General features: G+C 37.3%; 1 protein-coding gene across 9 annotated transcripts in view; it reads left to right on the forward strand.

The window, feature by feature from the left end:
• LOC124136358 (prestin-like) overlaps nt 1-22,891 on the forward strand; it is a 110,200-nt gene that overhangs the window by 61,247 nt on the left and 26,062 nt on the right. For all 9 annotated transcript variants that reach the window (XR_006861351.2, XM_046502279.2, XM_046502278.2 and 6 more), the window contains exon 2: nt 22,539-22,859. Coding sequence is in view for 8 of the 9 variants with exons in the window: in XM_046502279.2 (XP_046358235.1) it covers nt 22,539-22,859 (321 nt within the window). In the remaining variant the exon portion in view is untranslated. The remainder of the gene's footprint in view (nt 1-22,538; nt 22,860-22,891) is intronic.

The following is a 22,891-nucleotide window of genomic DNA, read 5'->3' on the forward strand; positions in this document are numbered from 1 at the left end:
ATAGTCCAATGCTGCGGCATTAAACAACATTCATTCACTTCCTCAATTACCTGTTCGGCATGTTACAGTCCTGTTGTGTGTAGCACTGAATTGAGCCTCTGTCTTGAGGCTGTCGACAACAGAGCGGCATTGTTAGTGGTGTGTATTGCACATGTCAGTAACACAGATATGTTTCCAGCGTTCATGTCAGCCGTCCGTCGTGAAATGTACACCTGTTTTCCAGGAGTCACCTTAACTGAAAGTACCTCTAGGAAGGTCAATTACGAATTTCAATGTTATCATTGGGTCACAGCTAACCGAGTGTATTTTCTCAAAAATCCTGTAATCTTGGTAGATGTTTGGACCTGGTGATAAGCTGATGAATATCTATCAAGTAATAGATACAACAATGATTGTACACTTATTTGATTTTGGCAAGGGTAGTGATTAAGTAGCCTTATACACAATATTATTTTTTTCCAAGTATTTTCCATATAATTAGAGCTATGATAAAAAATTATTACCGGGTATTACTTATAGTAATAGTAGCATTAGTGCGATCATTAAATGACAGGGTTACGTAGTGCAATGCTGACAATTGTATTTGCATTAGCTCTTGAGGTAACTGGTTCCAAGGTGGCCATTGGTTGTTTGAGTGAAGCAGGGTTGGTTACTGGTTTGGTTTTAGTTTTAATTTCTGTTGGCCCAGATCCGGGGTAGAATAGGTCTTCAGCAACCCATGCTTGTCCTAAGATGCGACTATGCTTGTCGTAAAAGGCGACTAACAGGATCGGGTGGTCAGACTCACTGACTTGTTTGATGCATGTCATCGATCCCACATTGCGAAGATCAATGCTCATGATATCAATCACTGGATTGTCTGGTCCAGACTCGATTATTTTCAGATATGTGGGTCATATAGCTGGAATATTGCTGAGTGCGGTGTTAAACAACAAACCAGTTTTCATCATAGGAATCGTCTCCGTGGGTAGAGCGTCTGCCCGGAGAGCAGTAGGTTGATAGTCTGATCCCCAGACATGTCATAGTAAAAGAGGTTGAAAGATGGTACCTGTTACCCTGTCTGGTGCTCGGCATGAAGACAATAAAACAAGTGTCTGAGGGTGGTATTCTTGTGAAAAGTGTGGCATGGTGCCCCCAATAGGCTAGAACTATAAAACTGGCGTTAGTCCGGACTTGTACAAGGAGACTCACGCTGCATGCACATCGCAATGTAAGTGCAATAATCCTGAACATGCCATTGAACCCCACCTTCATCATCGGTATGATTATGATGATCATGACTATAATGAACTATCATCGCTATGATGAATATCTAACAATCCACTATGGTGTGATTCTGTGGCTGAATGTTCCGGAAACAAATGTCATTCAGCTTGTATTTTCTTAAATTATTTTTGTGCTCAGGAATAATTCCGTTTCACATGTGATCATTAAATTCATTTATTCAATACAAATGAAATTCAATATTCAAGACCTTAACTTTCTTCAACCATTTCTGGACTTTCACGATAATGTTTCATTTAGCCGAATAATCCCCTTCTTGATATTATCAGCGGCTTTGAAAGGAGATATTTATGTCATATATAGCTGATGTTTAACAGCAACATGTATAGCTGTCGCGCTGAGGAGTGTCATGTTTGATGGGCAACAGTCTTATCAAAGTGGATAATTGTTTCTGTCAGTAGCCAACGAGACTGTAGGTGTCGTTCATGTCGCTGGTCACAGTCGTTCACGGCTATCAGATATCCCCACAGACTCCACTTATCTGCAATAGTTGTTAAGATAGCATTATCTCTGGAATGCGGGAATTTGCATGTTTTATGTGATGTTTGTATCATTTGTATACAAGAAGTGGTATGATATGAGATGCACATTTCAAGTTTCGCAAAATATGGGATGGACATTTCAGCAACGGCAAAATATGTCGTGCACTTTTCAGCAAGTGATGAATGATATTTGTAATTGAATTTCGAAATGTCAGAAGAACAAAGTTTGGAAAAAAGGTCCTAAACTGTACAGTTGTACTGACTGAAAAGAACTTATTTTGTCAGAGGATGATCGATCAAGATGACATCCCTGGGCTACAATATGCCCCAACACATACATGCAAATGGGAATTTTCCACAATTGCCTTCATGTAAATGTATTCTCAAATTACTGAATGTTCCATGTTAATATTGATATTGTAGAATTAATGTTAATTTGTGATCACGACCAGGAACTGATATATTACCTATTCATGAACAACAGGTGTATGCTGGCATATATTTCATACCTATCTAAACTGTCAGTAGGTAGTAGTATTAAAAGGACACAAATACAGGGTTTGAAATAAAACAAATTGCCAGGCTGTTATCAGGAACCACAGACTTTAGAAGCTGCAGGCCTTGACCAAACTCTCAGGCCATTGTGACAAATGAATGGACACATAAATTTACTGCAGTCCATAATGACCCATACAAATTTGAAACTACAGCACAAGATATACCTACCATGGCCTACGAGATCCGGGTTAGAATGCTTTTCATATTAAGAGGTGACTATGCTTGTTGTAAGAGGCGACTAACAGCATCGAATGGTCAGGCTCACTTACTTGGTTGATGCGTGTCATCGTATCCGAATTGCTCGGATCGAAGCTCATTATATCAATCACTGGATTGCCTGGTCCTTACTTGATTATTTACAGACCACCGTCATATAGCTGGAATATTGCTGAATGCGGCTTAAAACAACAAACAAACAAACAAACAAACCACGGGACTACGGGTAGGCACTTATTTTGAACACAAAATGTAAAGGCTCACCTCGACTGACACAGTGACACCAACATAGGGTTGACAGAAAATTGATTGGTTAACGCAGGGCAAATATGTCACGAAAGCAATTACACATAATGCCATGCAGCTCATGACATTAAGATGATTGATAAAGTGTGAAAGATGGATGAATAATATGTGAAAGAGAATGGGTAAAGTGTAAAGATTCTATCGCTATCAAAAGACCTTCACCTTACTGTAGGGGGCACTGTAGGTTTGTCAGCACCATACCCTTGCTCGTGGGTTTCACCGAAGTGGTAAACTTCTGAGACCTGCATCACTTCGGGCTTTCCTCCCACATTAAGCTGACACGCCGTGATATAACTGGAATACTGTTAAAAGCGGCGTTAAACCCAACTCACTCACTCACCTTACTGTAATTTCCATTTACGACAAGTTGTTAGATTGATGGAAAGTGTGCATTTTATAAAAATTCTGATATTGATGACACATTGTATTTCCGTTGCTGATAATTATCACAGAGGGCTCTTGACAATCATCAGTCAACTGTTACCTACCGGTATGTGTATAAACAGAAGCACATGTAGAACCCTGGCCATCATAGCCAAGTGATTAGAAAATATTAAACATGATAAAAAGATTGACTGATGACAATATAATATATGATAATAATGATGGTGATAATGTGCACATAAACATCATCACTTCATCAAGGCTCGATCAGCTACGGGAAGTGGAACGGGGAAAGTTGCAGAGCTGGTAGTTATTCATTACCTGTGCTTAAGTCACTTTTTAACCATATTTTTAATTTCTAGTATTTCATATTCAGGGATTTCAGGATGCAAATTCATAAAAGAAGTAATTAAATTGTCAGTCCCTATTGTATTTCAAAATTAAAATTTGGAACCTGACATACTCATATATTTATGGGGGTGGTTGGGTAGCCTACTGGTTAAAGCGTTTGCTCGTCACGCCGAAGACCCGGGTTCGATTACCGACATGGGTACAATGTGTGAAGCCCATTTCTGGTGTCCCCCGCCGTGATATTGCTGAAATATTGCTAAAAGCGGCGTAAAACCATACTCACTCACTCATCCACATATTTATTACCCCTCCCATGTACTTGAATGCAATTTTTCTTTATGTTTATCAGGTGAGCTATTCTTATTCCTGTTTGAATGTTGACAAGTCTCAGCTATCAGTCAGTGCCATCTGTTTAAGATCTCTAATTTGCTTGTCTTCGGATATATCTTAAAAGTGCTAAGCGTAAACTGATGCTATAGACAATGGGTTATTCTGCAGACATTACACACACAGGTAGTGTCGTTTCATGTTAATGAAACTGATACCTGCTTGCCGGAGCATGCTCTTATTTCAAATTAATTTCATTTGAGTTTTCCGCCAGGGGGCATTTGTGTTTGACAGACTATATGATACATGGCTTGTGGCTGAGTGCCATGTTTAATCATGTGGAGAAGGCATGCATCAGGGTTTACTGATACGTAGATTATGAAAAATAGTAAAAATATAAAATTGTTTTAGATGCAGTTAAACTGAATTAGAAATGTAGACATATGGTAATGTGGGTGAATTTTAATTTAATTTTGAAAAATATGTGTTACTAAGTTCGGTTGTGATTTTCTGTGAATGAACCGTTTTTGAGATTCACAAATTCTTGGTTCTCATCCTTGGCATTCCCCCTGGATTCCGGAATAGAATTTAACTCCAGCAACCCATGCTTGTCGTAAGAGGCAACTTGGATCAGATGGTCAGGCTTGGTGACTCGGTTGATGGCGTGTCGTCGTTCCCAAATACGTGGATTGTTGCTCACAATTTCAACAACCGAATTGTCTTGTCCGGACATTATTTACTAGCTGCCATCACATACCGTATTCTACGTAAAAAGCGCCCCGCTCCAATAAGCACCAACGGCGATATTTGCTAATATATTGGCAAGTGAACAATCCCAGTTAGCACCCCTTCCAATTGATCAATGTACACAAGTCTTATTTATTCACATATAATACACACTTGTGTGTTATATGCACCCTTAATTATGGGCAATTAAATTCTGGAAAAATATATCTGTCGTACATAAACAGTTCAGGCCGTCAGCATAAACCAAGAAATTTATCTTTCAACTCTTGTTTTTTTTCCACCAAAATAATATTCTAATAAGAGCCCCCTATTCCTAATTTTGAGAGCGCCCTGGGCGCTTATTATGTCGAATAGGGTAACTGGAATATCGCTGAGTGCAGCGTTAAACAACAAACACACACGAACATCCTTGGTGTGTATGGTGACCTAGGTGGAAAGCATGTGGCACAATAGTCCCTTTCATTGATGAAATAACCACTTGACTGTCTATGGACATATGTACAATCACTGTTTGAATGGATGGAAGTTGTCTTATAATCAACTTTGCCATGATATCAGATTTGCTAGACTACATGCAAAGAAAACCAGTGTAATTGAAGAAAGATCTCCAATCTATTCTACAGCATGTGCCAAATGGCTGACATTTGACTTTCCGCTTCGGCAAATCTCCTGATAGGTTGATCTGGGCTCTGCTGTCCTGTACCGAACTAGAGCAAATACAGAGACTGTTTTGCTCCTGCGTATGTCACTAACAGGCACAAGGACACGTTACCACAGGAGATATTGGTCAATAGTTGGTAATCCTGAAAAAAATTAGTCATCAGTTATTTTACAGGAGTATTTCAAATATTTCGAAGGATCAAACAAAATGCCTTTCACAAGCAGGAACTAGTTAATTTGAAATTCATAGAAACGGATAAAAATAATTAAAATTCAATGTTCATCAATTTCCATGTGGTTGTCACCTTTATTTTTGGTTTCATATAAAAAGAAAATGTCACATGCTAATGTTAAAATAAATACTATCTTAATACTATTTTAATTGTGCCATCGACACTAAACACAAGAAATTTCAAACCATCTCCATGTGTCTTGCTGATGTTCCTGACAATCCAATCAATATAGACCAACCCTCTTGATCCAGGAACCAGGTAACCCGAACACTATTTGGTTTTAGTCGTTTATTTTAAATACCTCCCAAGGGTGTCAATAGCTAAAAAATGGCTGATACAGAATGGAGCAATTCTAATACTCTTGTCCCCAAAGTTTTCAAACGATGATGTTAAATGGAGCTTGTGGTGATGTTTCATCCCAATATGGATGTTGTAATTTCAATCTCATTAAAATCAGATCTCAGTTCTTGCTACCACCAAACTAAGATCTGAGGACATCCCATTACGGGTCACACCAGAGCGACCTTTTTATCCGACCAATCGAAGTGCCACTTGCCAGATCAGGAAAGTGAAAGTTGGAATGTGTTTTCCAATCATTCAACCTAGAAAAGGTGAACACTGGGTATTCCGAACAAAAATTATGGTATGTACAACCGATTCCATCTCTTGCTTCAATGGGATAAACATTTGCAACAGAAGAGACTTTCCATAGCCCATGGGAAGTACTGCCATACAATCTCAGCTATCTATTTGACATTCCAGAAATGTCTTTATTTCAGTTTTCAAAAATTTAATTAAGAGAAGTCAAAATATTTTCAAAACTTAGTCTAGAATGGAAGTCGCCAGTTTGAAACTTGTGCCGTTAACCTCAAGAAAGCTGCTTTCTCATTGGCTCATGTCAACTTCTTGTTTGTCATTTTATTGGTCGGTTAAAGTCCGTGAAAGGTCGTTCCGACATGACCTGTAATGGAATGTCCTCAGTCATGTGATTTAAATGAGATTGTTGTACTTGAAGAGTGTGTTCCCAAATATTGAGCTACAATGTAAAATAATGAATGAGCTGAGATTAAACTGAAGAGACAGTTGCCAGGCCTACTAATCATTTCAAGACTTCTTCTTGCTGCATCACTTTTCCTCATTAGTTTTACTGTATTCCTGCGTTTTGCAAAAAAATATTTTTCTTGGATCCTTTTGTATTGAAAAATCAATTTAAGCATTGTTTATAGTGAAAAGGGAAGAGATGGAATTTTGCAAACATGGTGTTTACCGGTAAATTAGTTTTTAGGAAAGTAGTTTTTTTCTTAATCTAAAACTTGTCTGCAGTAACTTCAGTGTCTATAATTTCTTAATTGGTATGAAATATTCTTTGTAGTAAGGATTTTTAGTATATGATCACAAGAGTGTTTCAACAGTTTGCAAAACATCAATTTTTTGTCAAGGCTGCTTGAGGTTTATGCATAGATTTACTTCAGTATTTGCGAATTGTAATTATATCTATTGGCAATTGTTAAAAAAAATGTTTTGACTTATTCCAGGTTTATATACTGGATTAAGTGTTTAACTAAACTTGCATCTGTGTTTATGTGTCTGCACACAAATAAATATGGATATTTAATATGCACGCCAAATCATGAGATTTCATCAAATTGAATAATGCATATTCATGTATTATAATCATCAATTTATTGTTAAAAATCTTTAGATTCTATGGGGAGGTCGGGTAGCCTAGTGTTTAAACTGTTCTCTCATCAGACCGAAGACCCAGGTTCGATTCTTGACATGTGAAGCCAATTTCTGGTGTGCCCCGACAGGATATTGCTGAAAAGGGCGTGAAAACCGTACTCACCCACTCACTCACTTTAGATTCTATGAGTTGATAAAAAAGCTGCTTCATTAAATTAACAAGAGTGTCTGTAAATAATCAAGTCTGGACCAGACAATCCAGTGGTTGACATCATGAGCATCAATCCACTCAATTGGGATACGATGACATGCATCAACCAAGTCAGAGAGTCTGACCACCCGATCCTGTTAGTCGCCTCTTACAACAAGCATTGTCACCTTTTAGGGCAAGCATGGGTTGCTGAAGACCTGTTCTACCCCGGATCTTCACGGGTCTAAAAGTAATTTCTTTCATCAGAGTTAAACAATTCCCTCTATACTATCATAGAGACCTGAGATAGGAAGAGGCGTGATGTGACATGAGAAGCTTGTGTCCCACATTTCGACACTGTCGGGATGCACTACGAGTATACTGCAGCGTCATGCTCCTCTGTGCATGTCATTTACCAAGGCTAGATACCAGCTGTTATACATTCGTAAAAAGTCTGGCCCTACCTTTTCAATAAGAATGATAATACAGTACCTCTATATTTTTCTGAACACACAAATCTCTGCTGTGACTCACACTGTGTATTAAGTGTCTTTATGTGTACAGTGTTCTAAACAAGCATCTGCCCCTTGGCCCGTGGCAGGTAGATTTGGTGTCGGGCTGTAGTTTCATATTTGTATGGGTCCTTATGGCCTGCTGTAGTCTGTAGATTTACAAGTTGATGTATTTGTCAGAACAAGCAGCATTTCTGTAAATGAGGGCCTCACAAGTTTAGTCAGGGCCTGCAGCTTCTCAAGTCTGTGGGTCCTGGCAATTTGTTTTATTTCAAACACTGCATATGTTCATCAATTTCCATGTGGTTGTCACCTTTATTTTTGGTTTCATATAACAAACATTGTCACAGGGTAATGTTAAAACAATATTATTTCTAAGGGTGCCTATCATTCACTGGGAACTCATTTTAACCGTGCCATTACGACTTAATTGCCATAGGCACTAAAATACTAGAAATTTCAAACCCTTCTCTATGTCTTGATGCCGAGTTTCCAGACAATTCAATCAATATGGACCAACCCACAAAAAAACAGAACCACTCTTTTGTTTTAGTTGTATGCTCTTATATTCTCCCCTAGGGTGTGAATAGCTCCAACATTAACAATATGGTGTGGAACAATATTCCCACTCTTGTCACCCAAATGTTCAAATGGCATTGTTAAATGGAGCTTTTGGTCTTGTTTCATCCCTATATGCCTATTGTAATCTGGGAATGTTTTTAAGCTACTCTGTGTCCCACATTCTGACACTGTCAGGATGCACTAAGAGTGTTAAAACTGATGCTAGTCCTATAGTCCTTGCTGACCAATTGTTAAGGTATCATGGGACTTGTAAAATTTGCCCTTTTTAAGGGTTTTGCTTTGCATTAACGTTATAAGGACTACTGGTCTGAAACTGTTAGCTTCCATCGCTGTTGTGATCTGCAGTGTCATGCACGATGTTTGTGCACTGTGTTTGTGCACTGTGTTTGTGCACTGTGTTTGTGCATGATGTTTGTGCACTGTTTGTGCTTTGTGTTTGTGCACGATGTTTGTGCACTGTGTTTGTGCACTGTGTTTGTGCATCGTGCAGGGCACCAGACATTGATACAAACAGTGGCAAGAGAATTGAGAATTTGACCTTTATTGAGAGTGAGATGTTATTTTATGAGTAAGCAGGGCAGTTATATCATAGGTCAGTTATACACAACAGTTGTGGTGATGACAGTTCACAATCACAATCACACCAGCCATTTTGATGACCCAATCTCCATCTTTCACATGTACTGGCCAACATTAAAAACTGACCCATTAATACTTTTCATGCTAAAGTTTACATACTCAACCTACAAATACTTTGTGTTTTCATCCTCAAGAAGCAGTGTTGACTGGTGTTTCTGTGAAGTTTAAAAAAATGAAAGGCCTAGTCAGACTTGTGACTTAAGAAATTACAATTCTCACAACCTTAATTTAATTTTCACTCTTAGCCCAAGTTTCTCAAAGGATCAATCGATATCAGGTGAAGAAATTAACGCATAGTTTTTGTGTCAGTGAAACATTATCCTACTCTAGTTGGCATTACCGATGCCTGTGTTGGTTAACTTAGGTCGTCTCCTCTTCCAGTTCTTGCTACAGGTTTTTCTGTGTTTGATGACAGCATTAATTTCCCAAGTGGGCTTCGTTCTAAGACTTACATAAAAAGAAGGAACAGTCTTGAAAATTATCCGCCAAACATCTGTCTGATGTAGATGTGTTGAAAGCAAGAGAATTTAGTGTACAGAACTAGTCAGGATGGAGGTCTGCAAATGTTGTTTTTTAAAGATGGAAAAAACCTTGCCATTGATGTATATCATGATTGCTGTATTTTGAATGTGTTTTTTTTGGTTTACGTCTTGCCTGTATTTCATCCTAAAGAAGATTTTGAGCTTACCTGTTGAGTTTAGACTTGCTGAAAGAGACGTTAACAAATAAGATCTAAAAATGGGGGTGTTTTCTTTATAAGAGTAATGAAATATATCAGCTCTACATTATAATTCATTCTTGTTTGTTTGTTTGTTATTTAACGCTGCACTAAACAATATTCCATCTATATGACGGCGGTCTGTAAATAATCAAGTCTGGACCAGACAGTCCAGTGATTGACATCATAAGCATCAATCCATGCAATTGGGATCGATGACATGTATCAACCAAGTCAGCGAGTCTGTTACGACAAGCACAGTCGCCTGTTATGGCAAGAATGGGTTGCTAAAGACCTATTCTACCCCGGATCTTCACACATTATAATTCAAAAACTCTATCGGTAAATTTCACCTGAAAAGAGTTTGGAGATTTTATTCCTAATTTAATTTTCTCAAATGGTTGCATAAAGTTGCATGTTAACACATCGCTGACTTAGTTGATGCATGTCATCGTATCCCATTTTACTTTGATGTCAATCACTGGTTTGTCTGGTCCAGATTGGATATTTACAGACAGCTGTCATATAGCTGGACTACTGCTGAGAGTGGCGTTAACAACAAACAAACAAACAATTGTCGTGATTAAAAATCGGAAAGAATTTAGATCTTAAATATTAAATACAGGAGAACAATTAGCTTCAAATGGATTAATGAATTCCTTGGAGAAGAGTGTGTAATTAATTTGTAAACTGCAGTCTGTTATACCCTAGACCTTCAAGTGATGTTGCCAATATCAGACCTTCGTGTCTTTTTGGATGTAATATAGTTTTACGGTTTAGTATATTTAGTATAATAAGCGCCCCACTCTAATAAGCGCCCACAGCGACATTTGCAAAGATATTGGCTAGTGAACAATCCAAATTAGCAACCCCTTCCGATTGATCAATGTACACAAGACTTATTTATTCACGTATAATACGCACTCTTGTGTTATATGCACCCTTAATTATGGGCAATTAAATTCTGGAAAAATATATCTGTCGTACATAACATTTCAGGCTGTCAGCATAAACCATGAAATTTATCTTTCAACTCCATTTTTTTTTCACCAAAATAAAAATTCTAATAAGAGCCCCCTATTTCTTATTTTGAGAGCGCCCTGAGCACTTATTACGCCTGGGATGTTATTGAAAAAAGAAATTGTCCAAAAAAGTCTTGAAAAATAAATTTATGCTTCAGGCTGTTAAAGCATTTAAAAATGTCTGCCACTGAAGTTGCATTGTTGCAAGGTGTTTTTAAAACAATATATTTAGATCCATATTAATTAAAAAAATATCAGATTTTGCAGCTGTAGCTGTAGCTTCGTCTCCAAACGAAGTCCCAACTCCAGCCAGCCCCCACACACACAACTTCCAGATTATAAAATGGATGGTCCCTAAGGAACCAGATAAGTAAATGTATGGAAAAAACATATTCTGAATTCTCAGCTTCTATGTAGCTTACAGTCCTTAAAATCAATGTGATCAAGTGTTCAGATTCTCCTTCCGTTCCGTGGTTGCAGCACTTTGATAAGAACCACAATTTCATTCTGTTATCAATTTCCCCGCTAGAATACAAAATCAGTCAAACTGCAAGATTAGCCTGCCATAAAAACAAGCTGCACAATAAAAAATGTTCTAAGGCAGACTTGGATGTACATAAAAATCAACGCAACTCATAAAATACCAGAACTCCATTACTTTTTTTATGAAACAATAGCACGCGGATAATGAGAATTCTAAAAACAAAAGCCTCCACTGTTGGACCTACGAACACAGAACAGAGGACATATCATTAGTTGACCTAAATAGTTGCCACTAACGTGGCAGAACTTAACCCCTACACCAAAAGACGTATTAGTAGGACTAAAGTCTGTTTATCTTTGCTACATCCTATGTGTTTATGAGTTAACCTACTGATCTGCTTGAGACTTTCATCACTCGTAATGAATACCATTGTTAGTTGTTTAAGAGCTTGTATTGCATAGATATGAGCTGGTGGGGACGGAATGCGTGATAAGCTGTTTTGGCATAAAATAAGCAAAATATTACCATTACCCAATAGATTCTGAGTTGTTTGCGTGTACACAAACAAATGAGAGAAAAACTAAGTTTAACAACACTGTTATACAGTGTCTGAAATAACTGCCTGCCCACCTGCCCGTGGCTGGTAATTTTTCTGTCGGGCTGTCTGAAATTTTTTCCACCTGTCAAGCAGATAATTTTAAGACTACGGTGATCTCTCGCTACAATGCTACCTTCGAGGGCCAAATAATTGATGAGCGTTATAGATGATCAGCGGTTTAATGAAGGTCGAGTCGTAGGTGGTAGATGACCAACAAAACATTACTAAAAATGTTAGTAAATTTTGGGAGCCATGCTTTACCGGATGCTATAACCCGGGTTAGCGCTACCGTATTTTCGTATAGTACAGTGCACACTTTTTAAAAAAAAACTCAGCTGTGCAGAAGGGGGTGCGCTTTATACATGCAATAATGAGTTTTGATGTTTTTTTCCCCCAACAGAAAGACATTACCATTGGCATGTAACACTGGAAATACCAGGTCAACAAATCCATACTGAAGTACGCAAATTAATCATGTAATTACACAGTCAGGCTATAAAAAGTGTTCTTTGTATATCTGGACTTACGTTTGTATCTTTTTAATTAATTTTGGCAAAATTTGTACTGACCAAGTTTCTCATCACCCGTTCGTTTACCGGAATTCGCTGAAGGGGTACGGTGTAATTTTTTTCAAAAATACTGAATCCGCTAGAGGGTGGTGCGCACTGTACTCAAGATAATACGGTATATTGGAGAGCGTGACTTATCGAGGGAACATTGTACTTACATATTCTGTACAACTTCTCATAGATTTTCAAGAAATTGTTTGCATTGTTTCAACTGAATCAAGGTGCGATTTGTCTCTCATTTTTTACCTTTTCAATATTTATAATGTCTGAATGCAGGCAGGTAACTTTGAAGATGGGTATGCATTAATTATGGGTCACCTGCCTGACTGTCTTGTTGGGTTTTAAGATAATTTCAAACACTGCTCTTATGTAATTACTCAATGCATCTGTTCCAATTTGCATATAGCTGTCATCACTTTATTGTCTTATTGAAAATACACACACTGACATGAACTCTACTGCAGTGAATAGTGCGTAAAAAAGGTGTCACGTCTTGCTGATGTAGACATGTATATCGCTGTTGAGAGTTTATGTGACATGTTGGGGCAGCGCACCAACAGATACTTCTTAGAAGTCACCTAAAACAGCATTTTAAGCAGAATTTTAAAAACATGTCGACTCATTTGTGTAAAAATACCCATAAACTGGACCCAAGAGAGTAAAAATATATTGAAGCCGGAAAAAAACTATCAATACTTATGTGAATACTCAATGGCTGAAAACATTATCTTGAGCTCTGTTTGGTGGATGAAAAGAATGTAGTACCGTATTCTCCATATTAAATGCCCTGATCTAATAAGTAACCAGACCAACATCTAAACCAAGCTGTAAATAATTTTTATATAAGACTAAACAGTTATGTGACAGTCCATATTTTCTTGTGTATTTTACACAGTTTTAACAGAAAACACCACCGTAGAATAGGTATATTAATTGCCTAAGAAATATTGTCAAATTGTTTTCTTTCGTCAAAGTTTTAACAAACTTGCTCACTACCACTCTATCTCAGAAAACAAATTTAACTTGTTATGCATGTTTTGTTTTTTATATGTGCCCCCCCCCCCCCCCATGTCAATATTTTAAGTGCCACTTATTATGGTAAACACGGTAGTTGATGTTATTGTTGTATCTTGCATTGTTTAGGATTATTGCTTTATGTATGTGATATTAATAAGGAAATGATTAATCTGATATTTGATACTGCCTTGTCTGATCATATTTCTATCTGACAGAATCTCATTATATTAGTTATTGCAATTATTAATTGTCTTTTCATGTTGTAACCTTGAGGAATATTTCATGAAATATTCTCAAAGGACTTGAAACATGACATGGTCGAATTGATGATAGTAACACGTCGAACAAAACATTTCCTGTTCTTTCAGCAACACATTTAACTGACAAAAAACATGAGTAATTAAGATATTAATATTATCTATTTTCATCTATCTGTTCGTTTCATCTCAGACAGTTTGGATAAATAAAAAATACTACCTCAAAATATAACAATGTAAAGTGACTTTAACCATTTTAATGAAAACTGATCAAATGCACTGTATACAGTATCTGTAATCTCCTTATGAAGAGATCAAAGCCTCTGTAGAAATAAATACATTATGTGTCACCTACACTTTAAACAGAATTACAGCAAGAACTTTTTTCCCCACTAAAACAACTTTTAAAAAAACAAACCCCAAAGAACATTGACTTACACAAATTAATTTAAAAATTTACATGCTTATTAAATTGCCAAAAATCTATAAACCACACACAGAATATTATATGTTGCCTTGAATATAATACCATGTTGAATCGGTAGTTTGAAAGTCTGTGTGATGGGTATCTAAAAACTGAAGAACTAAATGTTTTGTCCATCGTCAAAGTTTTGACCTGCTCCCTGTATTCTGTCCACATAGACTGTTTCATTGACAAGAATGAATTAAATAACCAACTCGGTCCCGGTACGTTCTGGTCGCGGGAGACTGTGAAGACATTGATAGAGGGGAACATGATATTAAATATACTCGATCTCACCCTTTTATTTATTGGATGATATAACATTTTTCATCATGATCAACCCGCGTTGGGAGTTATCTGACCTAAAATCGACCTTTACCTCATTTGAGATGTGTGGACATTACTCCAGAGTATTTCCTACGTCAGTGTTGAAAACAATGCTATATTCTGATCACCTCTCTTGCTTTCAAAGCAATCTGTTGGTGACAAGGGCCTCAGTTAACACTCCTGCTCTGTGTTGAAAGGGTCGACTTGTTTCTTGGGGAATAATTAAACAACCATGAGCAGGAAGTGTCTCTGACAAGAAGCTGGTGTCGACTTCAGCTGTTATTGACAACTGTGACACCGACAGTCATGTTAGCTTGATGTTGACACAAAGATGTACATTTCAAGTAGTGGATGTCAAGACTTGTTATAGCACATCTTAGCATTAAACTACTGTATTCACTGCCAACACTTCTGACCTACTTCTAGACCAATGTTTAATCAATCAATATAAGCCGTTAGTCAATTTTCTAAGCGCTCAGGGCAATGATTACAGTGAATACGGTACTGTGTTTCTGTGTTAAGCGATTGATATCAAGCCAAAGGTTTGGTTTCATTCCCACAGGTAATGTCCAAAGTCCATTGTTAGAGTCCCAGACTTGTTATTAGGCAAAAACTACTCATATGGTGATCAATCTTTTATTTTTTCCCATTTTGTCCAAAACCTTTTTCAATAATGATAGATTTATCATTTTATTTTGGAATTCTATCTCCCAGTAGACTTTCTGCTAACACTCAGCAAAAAGAATAGAAAATAAAATATAAGACACAACATCAAAGGCCCTCCTAACAAGTTATTTTTGTAATGATCATCCCCCCCCCCCCCCCCCCCCCCACATTAGTTCGTTGTTCCCAAGATCCTTAGAAGGGAGGGGGGTAAGAAATTGACTTCAGCAACCCATGCTTGTCATAAGAGATGAATATGCTTGTGATAAGAGGTGACTAACGGGTGGTCAGACTCGCCGACTTGGCTGATACATGTCATTGTATTCCAATTGTGTAAATTGATGGTCATGATGTCAATCACTGGATTATCTGGTCCAGACTCGATTATTTACAGACCGACGTCGTGTAGCTGGAATAATACTGAATGGGTGTTAGACAACAAACAAACAGTCCCACAGAGGAAGAAAATGGCTAAGTGTGTCCCCGACTTCACTTGATGAAACACACCATATACCATATTTAATGCAATAAGCGCCCAGGGCACTCTCAAATTAGAAATACAGGGCTCTTATTAGATTAAAATTTTGGTGAAAAAAACCAGAGTTTAAGGATCGTGAATTTTGTGCTTTATGCTGACAGCCTGAAATGATACAAAAGAAAAGTCTGTGTGTATTATACACGACAGATATATTTTTCCAGAATTTAATTGCCCATAATTAAGGGTGCATATAACACACGAGTGTGTATAATACACAAATAAATAAGTCTTGTGTATATTGATCAATTGGAAGGAGTGCTTATTGGGATTGCTCACTAGCCAATATATTAGCAAATATCGCTGTGGGTGCTTATTAGAGCGGGGAGTTTATTTCGTCGAATACAGTAAGTTACGCTCCAGATAAGCTGAGTATTCATGTACAATACATAAGCTTAGTCACCATAACCCAATTATGTTGGAGTTCCTTACGTACATTTGATGTGCATGAAGAAAAATTAGATACCCAATAGTATAACACTGTGTAATATGTGTTTGTTTGTTTGTGGTTTAACCCAGCACTCAGCAATATTCCAGCTATATGACAGTGGTCTGTAAGTAATTAGAATCTGGTCCAGACAATCCAGTGATTGACATCAAGTGCATCGATCTAGGCAATTGGGATATGATGACATGCATCAACCAAGTCAGCAAACCTGACCACCCGATCCCGTTAGTCGCCTCAAGCTCTTGCTTGAATGAAAATGTAATAATGTATTTATTGAGGCCATATATTTATAAGATTTATATTTCATCTCCTGATCTTTAAAAACAACGTAATGTTATCATTGAAAAAATTAGTTTAACTTCTCCTCTGAATTTTCAATTCAGAGGGAGGTATCTAAACAAAGTATTATATATTGGATATCACCTAAATATTTTCTTTCAATTAAGTATGATGTAAAGTCAACAATAAGATTTAATTTTTATTAAATTGGTTAAATTTTGTTAATTGTTTATGCCATTGTGTTTCTTTGCAATTGAATGGCAGGAGTGATTTGTTTGTATGCAGTGATGGATGTTTTCACAGCACATGTAACTTTCCTGACATGTCGATTGCAGCTGCTGTATATTTCATTCCCGTCGATGTCAGGAGAGTGTTGTTATTTCCAGCCTGGATATCTACCGGCAGCTATTTCAGGGCTGATAAATAACCTCTCATATCTGTTGGTGATGCAATCTGGTTATTTCAAACCCCTGCTGGCAGAACAATCTTTATTCATGAAACTTACTGAATCCATCCATTTTCTTAATCGTTTGACGCACGGGCTTTATTTAACTACACTTCAGTAAAATATTTCCTAATCTCAGATTTATGTTGCTGAAGAATTTTTTTTTTCTTATGATGTACGTAGAGCACCATTTAAATGGTAATGTGAGTTATTGCATGGGCAGTTTTACCTGTCACCTTTCAAAACTGTTTCTCCTCAAATTACACAGCAGTTGTGAAACAGGATTCAAAGGGCAAATAATTTATTTCATTAGTTTTTTTCTTATTTCACTTTAGAATTTATCTTATAATAGTTTTCATTGTTGCATCTTTCACAATAAGAGGATTTAATATGTTTCAATAAAACTTTGTATTGATTAGCAAAATGATGAAGGCATCCGTTTTTTTCTTTTTCAACATGAATGTAGGAATTTTCAAAATGCCATTTATAAGTACTGAGTTTATTTAAACTTGATAAAATTTATGTATACCAGGTTAAGTAATCTAATAGTTATACAAGAATATGTGTAATGTTTATAAAGTTTATAAATTTTACTGATTCCAATACAAAAAGCCCCCAAAATTAGAATACTTAGAGATGAACAAAACCAAGAGTTAGGTCCCTTTAAAGGATCCCATCTCAAGTCTCTAAAGCTACCATTAAAGAAACAAATCTATTATTATATTTTTTTATCAGCCCGACTGATAGCTGTAACAACACCCATGCAAGTGTTGGAGACATTTGTAACGTTGCTAATAATTACCATATTCGATGTAATAAGCGCCCTGTTCTAATAAGCGCCCACGGCGATATTTGCTAATATATTGGCTAGTGAACAATCCAAATTAGCACTCCTTCCAATTGTTCAATGTACACAAGAGTTATTTATTCGTGTATAATACGTGTGTTATATGCATCCTTAATCACAGAAATTAAATTCTGGAAAAATATATCTGTTCTATATAAACATTTCAGGCTGTCAGCATAAACCACACAATTTATGATCTTTCAACTCTGTTGTTTTTCACCAAAATAATATTCTAATAGGAGCCCACTATTTCTAATTTTGAGAGTGCCCTGGGTGCTTATTATGTCGAATACGGTCTTTGCATATTCCTATGTTTCTTGGTAGGAAGTGACAATATGGAGTCGTGTGGTATGTAGAAGTTTGCTTTATACAGGTGGATGTATATACAAGAATCACCATGTGCCAGGTCAGCACATAGTGGTCGGGGGTATTTGCAGGATCTTGATCAAAATTGTTTTCGCGAAGTCCCAATGTGGTATCCACTATCCTGTGATGTTTAACCCGCTTAACTGTTGTTGATTTAACGGATTAAAACTGGAGGGCCATCTTGTGTCAATGTTAGTGATTATGTTGCTCATATTAGTTAGTGTCAAATTGACAGTATTCCTAATGCGCCTACATCACAACTGGTACTACTACAATGAATACTACTACTACTACTAATACTACTACTAATACTGATACCAACCCATGAAAATCTGGGGTAGAATAGGTCTTCAGCAACCCATGCTTGTCGTGAGAGGCGACTAACGGGATCGGGTGGTCAGGCTCACTGACTTGGTTGATGCATGTCATCGTACCCCAATTGCATAGATAGATGCTCATGATGTCAACCACTGGATTGTCTGGCCTAGACCTAAATATTTACAGGCTGCCGTTATGTAGTTTGAATATTGCTGAGTGCGGTGTTAAACATCAAACAACAAACCAAATACTACTACTGTATATAGATAGTCAACTTGTCATGGCAGTATTTTCATCTACATAATCTCATGCACAAAACACTAAGGGACAATCAGTGTTGACTTCACACACACATCAGTGGTTAGTGAGTGAGAGATAAATGCAGCCAGTATTCAGAAGGTTTCTGGTCATATTCAAACTAATCTGCGGACATTTTGATCTCAGACAAGTATCCGCACTTAAGATTGGTTGGTTGGTTGGTTTGTTGTTTAACGCCGCACTCAGCAATATTGCAGCTATATGACGGCGGTCTGTAAATAATCAAGTCTGGACCAGACAATCCAGTGATTAATTTCATGAGCATCGATCCACACAATTGGAATCGATGACATGCATCAACCAAGTCAGCGAGCCTGACCACCCAATCCCATTAGTCGCCTTTTACGACAAGCATGGGTTGCTGAAGACCTGTTCTACCCCGGATCTTCACGGGTCCCACACTTAAGAACACAGACACGCCGTGAGCTCTGTTGTCACGAGCGTTATACAACTACCGTGTTTGAATGGGTTGTTGTTGTCATGGCACATGTAAACAGTGAGTGATCGATAAAAATAATCAACAGATTGACATATAATAGTCACAGTTTCACGTTTATTCCCTATTAAGAATCTTTTGAATGGTATTAACATGTGTAATGCTTCATTTCAAAGAGTTAAAATTCACTTTAACTTTGCTATGTTCTCCTTTGTCAACTCAAATAATGCTGGTGTCATGGTCGGGCGTGAGACGCGACTTGACTGAAAATCAAATCAGCTCGGAATACCTACTGTATTTAAAGGAAGCATTTTAATGATTGATATACGACTTATGTCTGACCGAGGTGTCTTTTCAATTCCACTTCAAATAGGTCGTCCTACGTCAGTAGTCCCTCAATTATTGTATACCTATAATCAACAGTAAGAACGCACATCAAAATACGAGAACACTGCGAGCATACAGAAAGACGTGTGCTGACATTTGAATTAAATCAGAAAGTGTTGTTCATGACAGACTAGATACATATATACACCTTGCCAGTTTGAGTGTATACCGTATTCAATGTACTAAGCGCCCAGCTCTAATAAGCGCCCACAGCGCTATATATTTGCTAATACATTGGCTAGTGAACATTCCCAGTTACCACCCCTTTGGATTGATCAATGTACACAAGTCTTATTTATTCGCGTATAATACGCACTCGTGTGTTAAATGCACCCTTAATTATGGGCAATTAAATTCCTGAAAAATATATCTGTCGTACATAAACATTTCAGGCTGTCAGCATAAACCACGAAAGTTATCTTTTAACTCTAAATTTTATTCTACTAAGAGCCCCCTATTTCTAATTTTGAGAGAGTCCTGGGCGCTTATTACGTCAATACGGTATTTGTATATGGATAATCATAATAAAAAGTAATGAAAACAATAGAACAGTTATCAGTATTACCCATCATGGGGCATAGTAGAACTTTGTTTATGAAGTAGTGAATAATATAAAGTTACCGTTGAAAAGAAGGAGTAAGGGCCTTAACTCTGTTAAAATATATGTAGCAAGGGACGTAACTCTAAAAAAAATAATATTTATGGCGTGAAGTTTCAAACTCAGTCTTGATAAGTATCCCATAGATAAGCTTGCAAAGTTTCATTCATGTAACTTCAGTAGTTTCAGAGAAAACTTGTCCCGATTGTGGACATCATGCAACAAAGAAACATGAAAAGTTTTTTTTTTTATAGAAATGCCATCAAAAGGCACCAGTTTGATTAATATGCAAAGTATCATAATAAAATATTCATGGCTTACACTGGGTACATGACACTATATGGTCCAAGGGATCGGTTGACAACAAATTTATCTTGCCTTCATTCATTCATACAAGTCAGGAATATATGTCCGTGGTTTAACCATAGACCCTCAATATCGTATTAAGTGTCCATGGTTTAACTCAGCATACAAGGAAACAAGTTACTTCCCTTTACCCTCTGCATTCGGATAGGCATTTCTGCTCAATGATACTTATTTAAGATAATCAAGTTAGGGATTAACATTTGAGATTAGCATCTTGTGAGAAATGACAATGAAGTGATTCTAGCCATATAGATGTCATGGCTACAGGGTAATTAGCCTTTGGAATTAAATGTTCATTAAGACAAATGTCCCAAGTTGGTTGCTATGACACCTGCATGAAATACACAAAATAAAATGTTGCTCTATGTCGTGGATAGTAACCACACATTTCAAGCTCCAAATGTGTCTCCACTTAGCACTGGAGCTATAACAAGGTTTCCACCTTAAAACCTGACAATATTTATCACACAGTTTTCTCGTTAGCTAAACATATAAAAAATGTAATATAATAAAGTTATCAGACTTGAATCAAGAGCATAAATCAGACTTATTTAACCTTGCAACCTCACCAGCAGTTATGTAAATGAATTAAGATTTCACCTCAATCTGTAGATGCAATACATTTGTGGTTAATTAGGAACATATACAGGTTCACTTCCTCTGGTAGAAGGCCTCTTCTTCTACTTCCTCTCCAGTTTCCTGCATTAACTCCGCATGGAGGAAGATAAGCCGGAGGTTGGGACAGGGAAGATTAACTGAAATAAACTTTGCCATGTGTATAGCTTTTCAACATTGTTTGTCGAAGGTGATGTGAAGTTTGTTAATTAGAGGGCTTATTTTCAGGTTGAGCTTCTATTCTTGTGTTTAAGGAGGGGCGGGTTAGACCCCCATGCTCTTTTGATTAGGGAGGATGCCTGGAGATAAACAGAGATTTAGGTTGATTTCTGAATGTTTACTTCAGTGGTGCAAGACATTTGGTGAAATACTGATTAGGGTGTATTTTTTGTGTGTTACAAAGTAGGTATTTTTAAGTCGTGATTGGGATCACATACTGCCATGTTTTGTACTGTTAGATACTTGTGGAGTGTCTGTGAATTGGTCATGATTGCCTTGGAGGTTCTTTTTGCAGTTTTATTTGGAATATAAGAATTATTGTTTTTTTAAATACGTTTTACACCTGTTGTCACTCAAAATAATGGATATTTTGTTACAAATATTTTTTAATGGATTTAGATTGTAAGGCCGAAACTGTTTTGGCAAAGTGGTAAAGTTTTACTTATGATAATACAAATATGAACGGATTGGTATGTCGTATTTTATTGTATCAGTATTTTGTATCAGTATTTTGACTGGTCCAAACAGGACAGATTAAAGAAAATTGTAATCAATAATATTGATAGCTGCTGTGCTGTTGTAAACAGATTTCTTCTAAACATTTAGAGCACCCTCTTATAAAAACAATAAAAATATTTGACGTTCAGAATTGTGTCAATTAATGGTTTTCCTAGTCTGATTTGTTCTGCATATCTGCATGTTGTTATAAAGTTGTGATGTAAGTGAATGTGGTACAGGTTTCATGTGGCCTGTTTTCATAATATAGTTTCCCATTTGTGGCCCACTCATCTAAGGCGCTGCAATTTGCTGTGCAGAGTTGCGTCCCTTGGGCTTGCCAAAAACTTATGTTTGTGGGTTCGAATCCCGGTTCGCCTTGATTATGTTTCTAGGTGTGTTAGCACCAAACCCGTGCTCGTGGGTTTCACCAAAGTGGTAAACTTCTGAGAGTGATCACTTCAGGCTTTCCTCCCCCATTAAGCCGACATGCTGTGATATAACAAGAATTCTGTCAAAAGCGGCGTTAAACCCAACTCACTCACTTACACGAATCCTGTTTTCCCTGTGTTCACAAAACAATATTTGTTTCAGGAGGCAAGAAAAAGATGATAGGCCAGGAAGATGAACTCAGGAACTCCTTAATCGGAGAGGAGAGGATGGTTGTGGAGAGGCCAATCTACAACCAGTTGGAATTCGACAAAGGCTTCGAGAGCGGGAAACGGCCGGTGACATTACCTCACACATGGGCTAAGAAGAAAGTGAACAAGTTATCTTGCTCGGGAAAATGTGTAGGGAAGTTCTTCACGTCCTTGTTCCCCTTCATGAGGATCTTGAGGGGCTACAGTATACGGCACGACCTTGTGGCAGACATCATTGCTGGACTCACTGTTGGAATAATGCATATACCTCAAGGTCAGTTTGGCTGACCAAAGTCCAGAATTTTT

The sequence above is a fragment of the Haliotis rufescens genome, unplaced genomic scaffold, assembly GCF_023055435.1.
Source record: "Haliotis rufescens isolate VD_foot unplaced genomic scaffold, xgHalRufe1.0.p SCAF_22, whole genome shotgun sequence".
Taxonomy (NCBI): domain Eukaryota; kingdom Metazoa; phylum Mollusca; class Gastropoda; order Lepetellida; family Haliotidae; genus Haliotis; species Haliotis rufescens.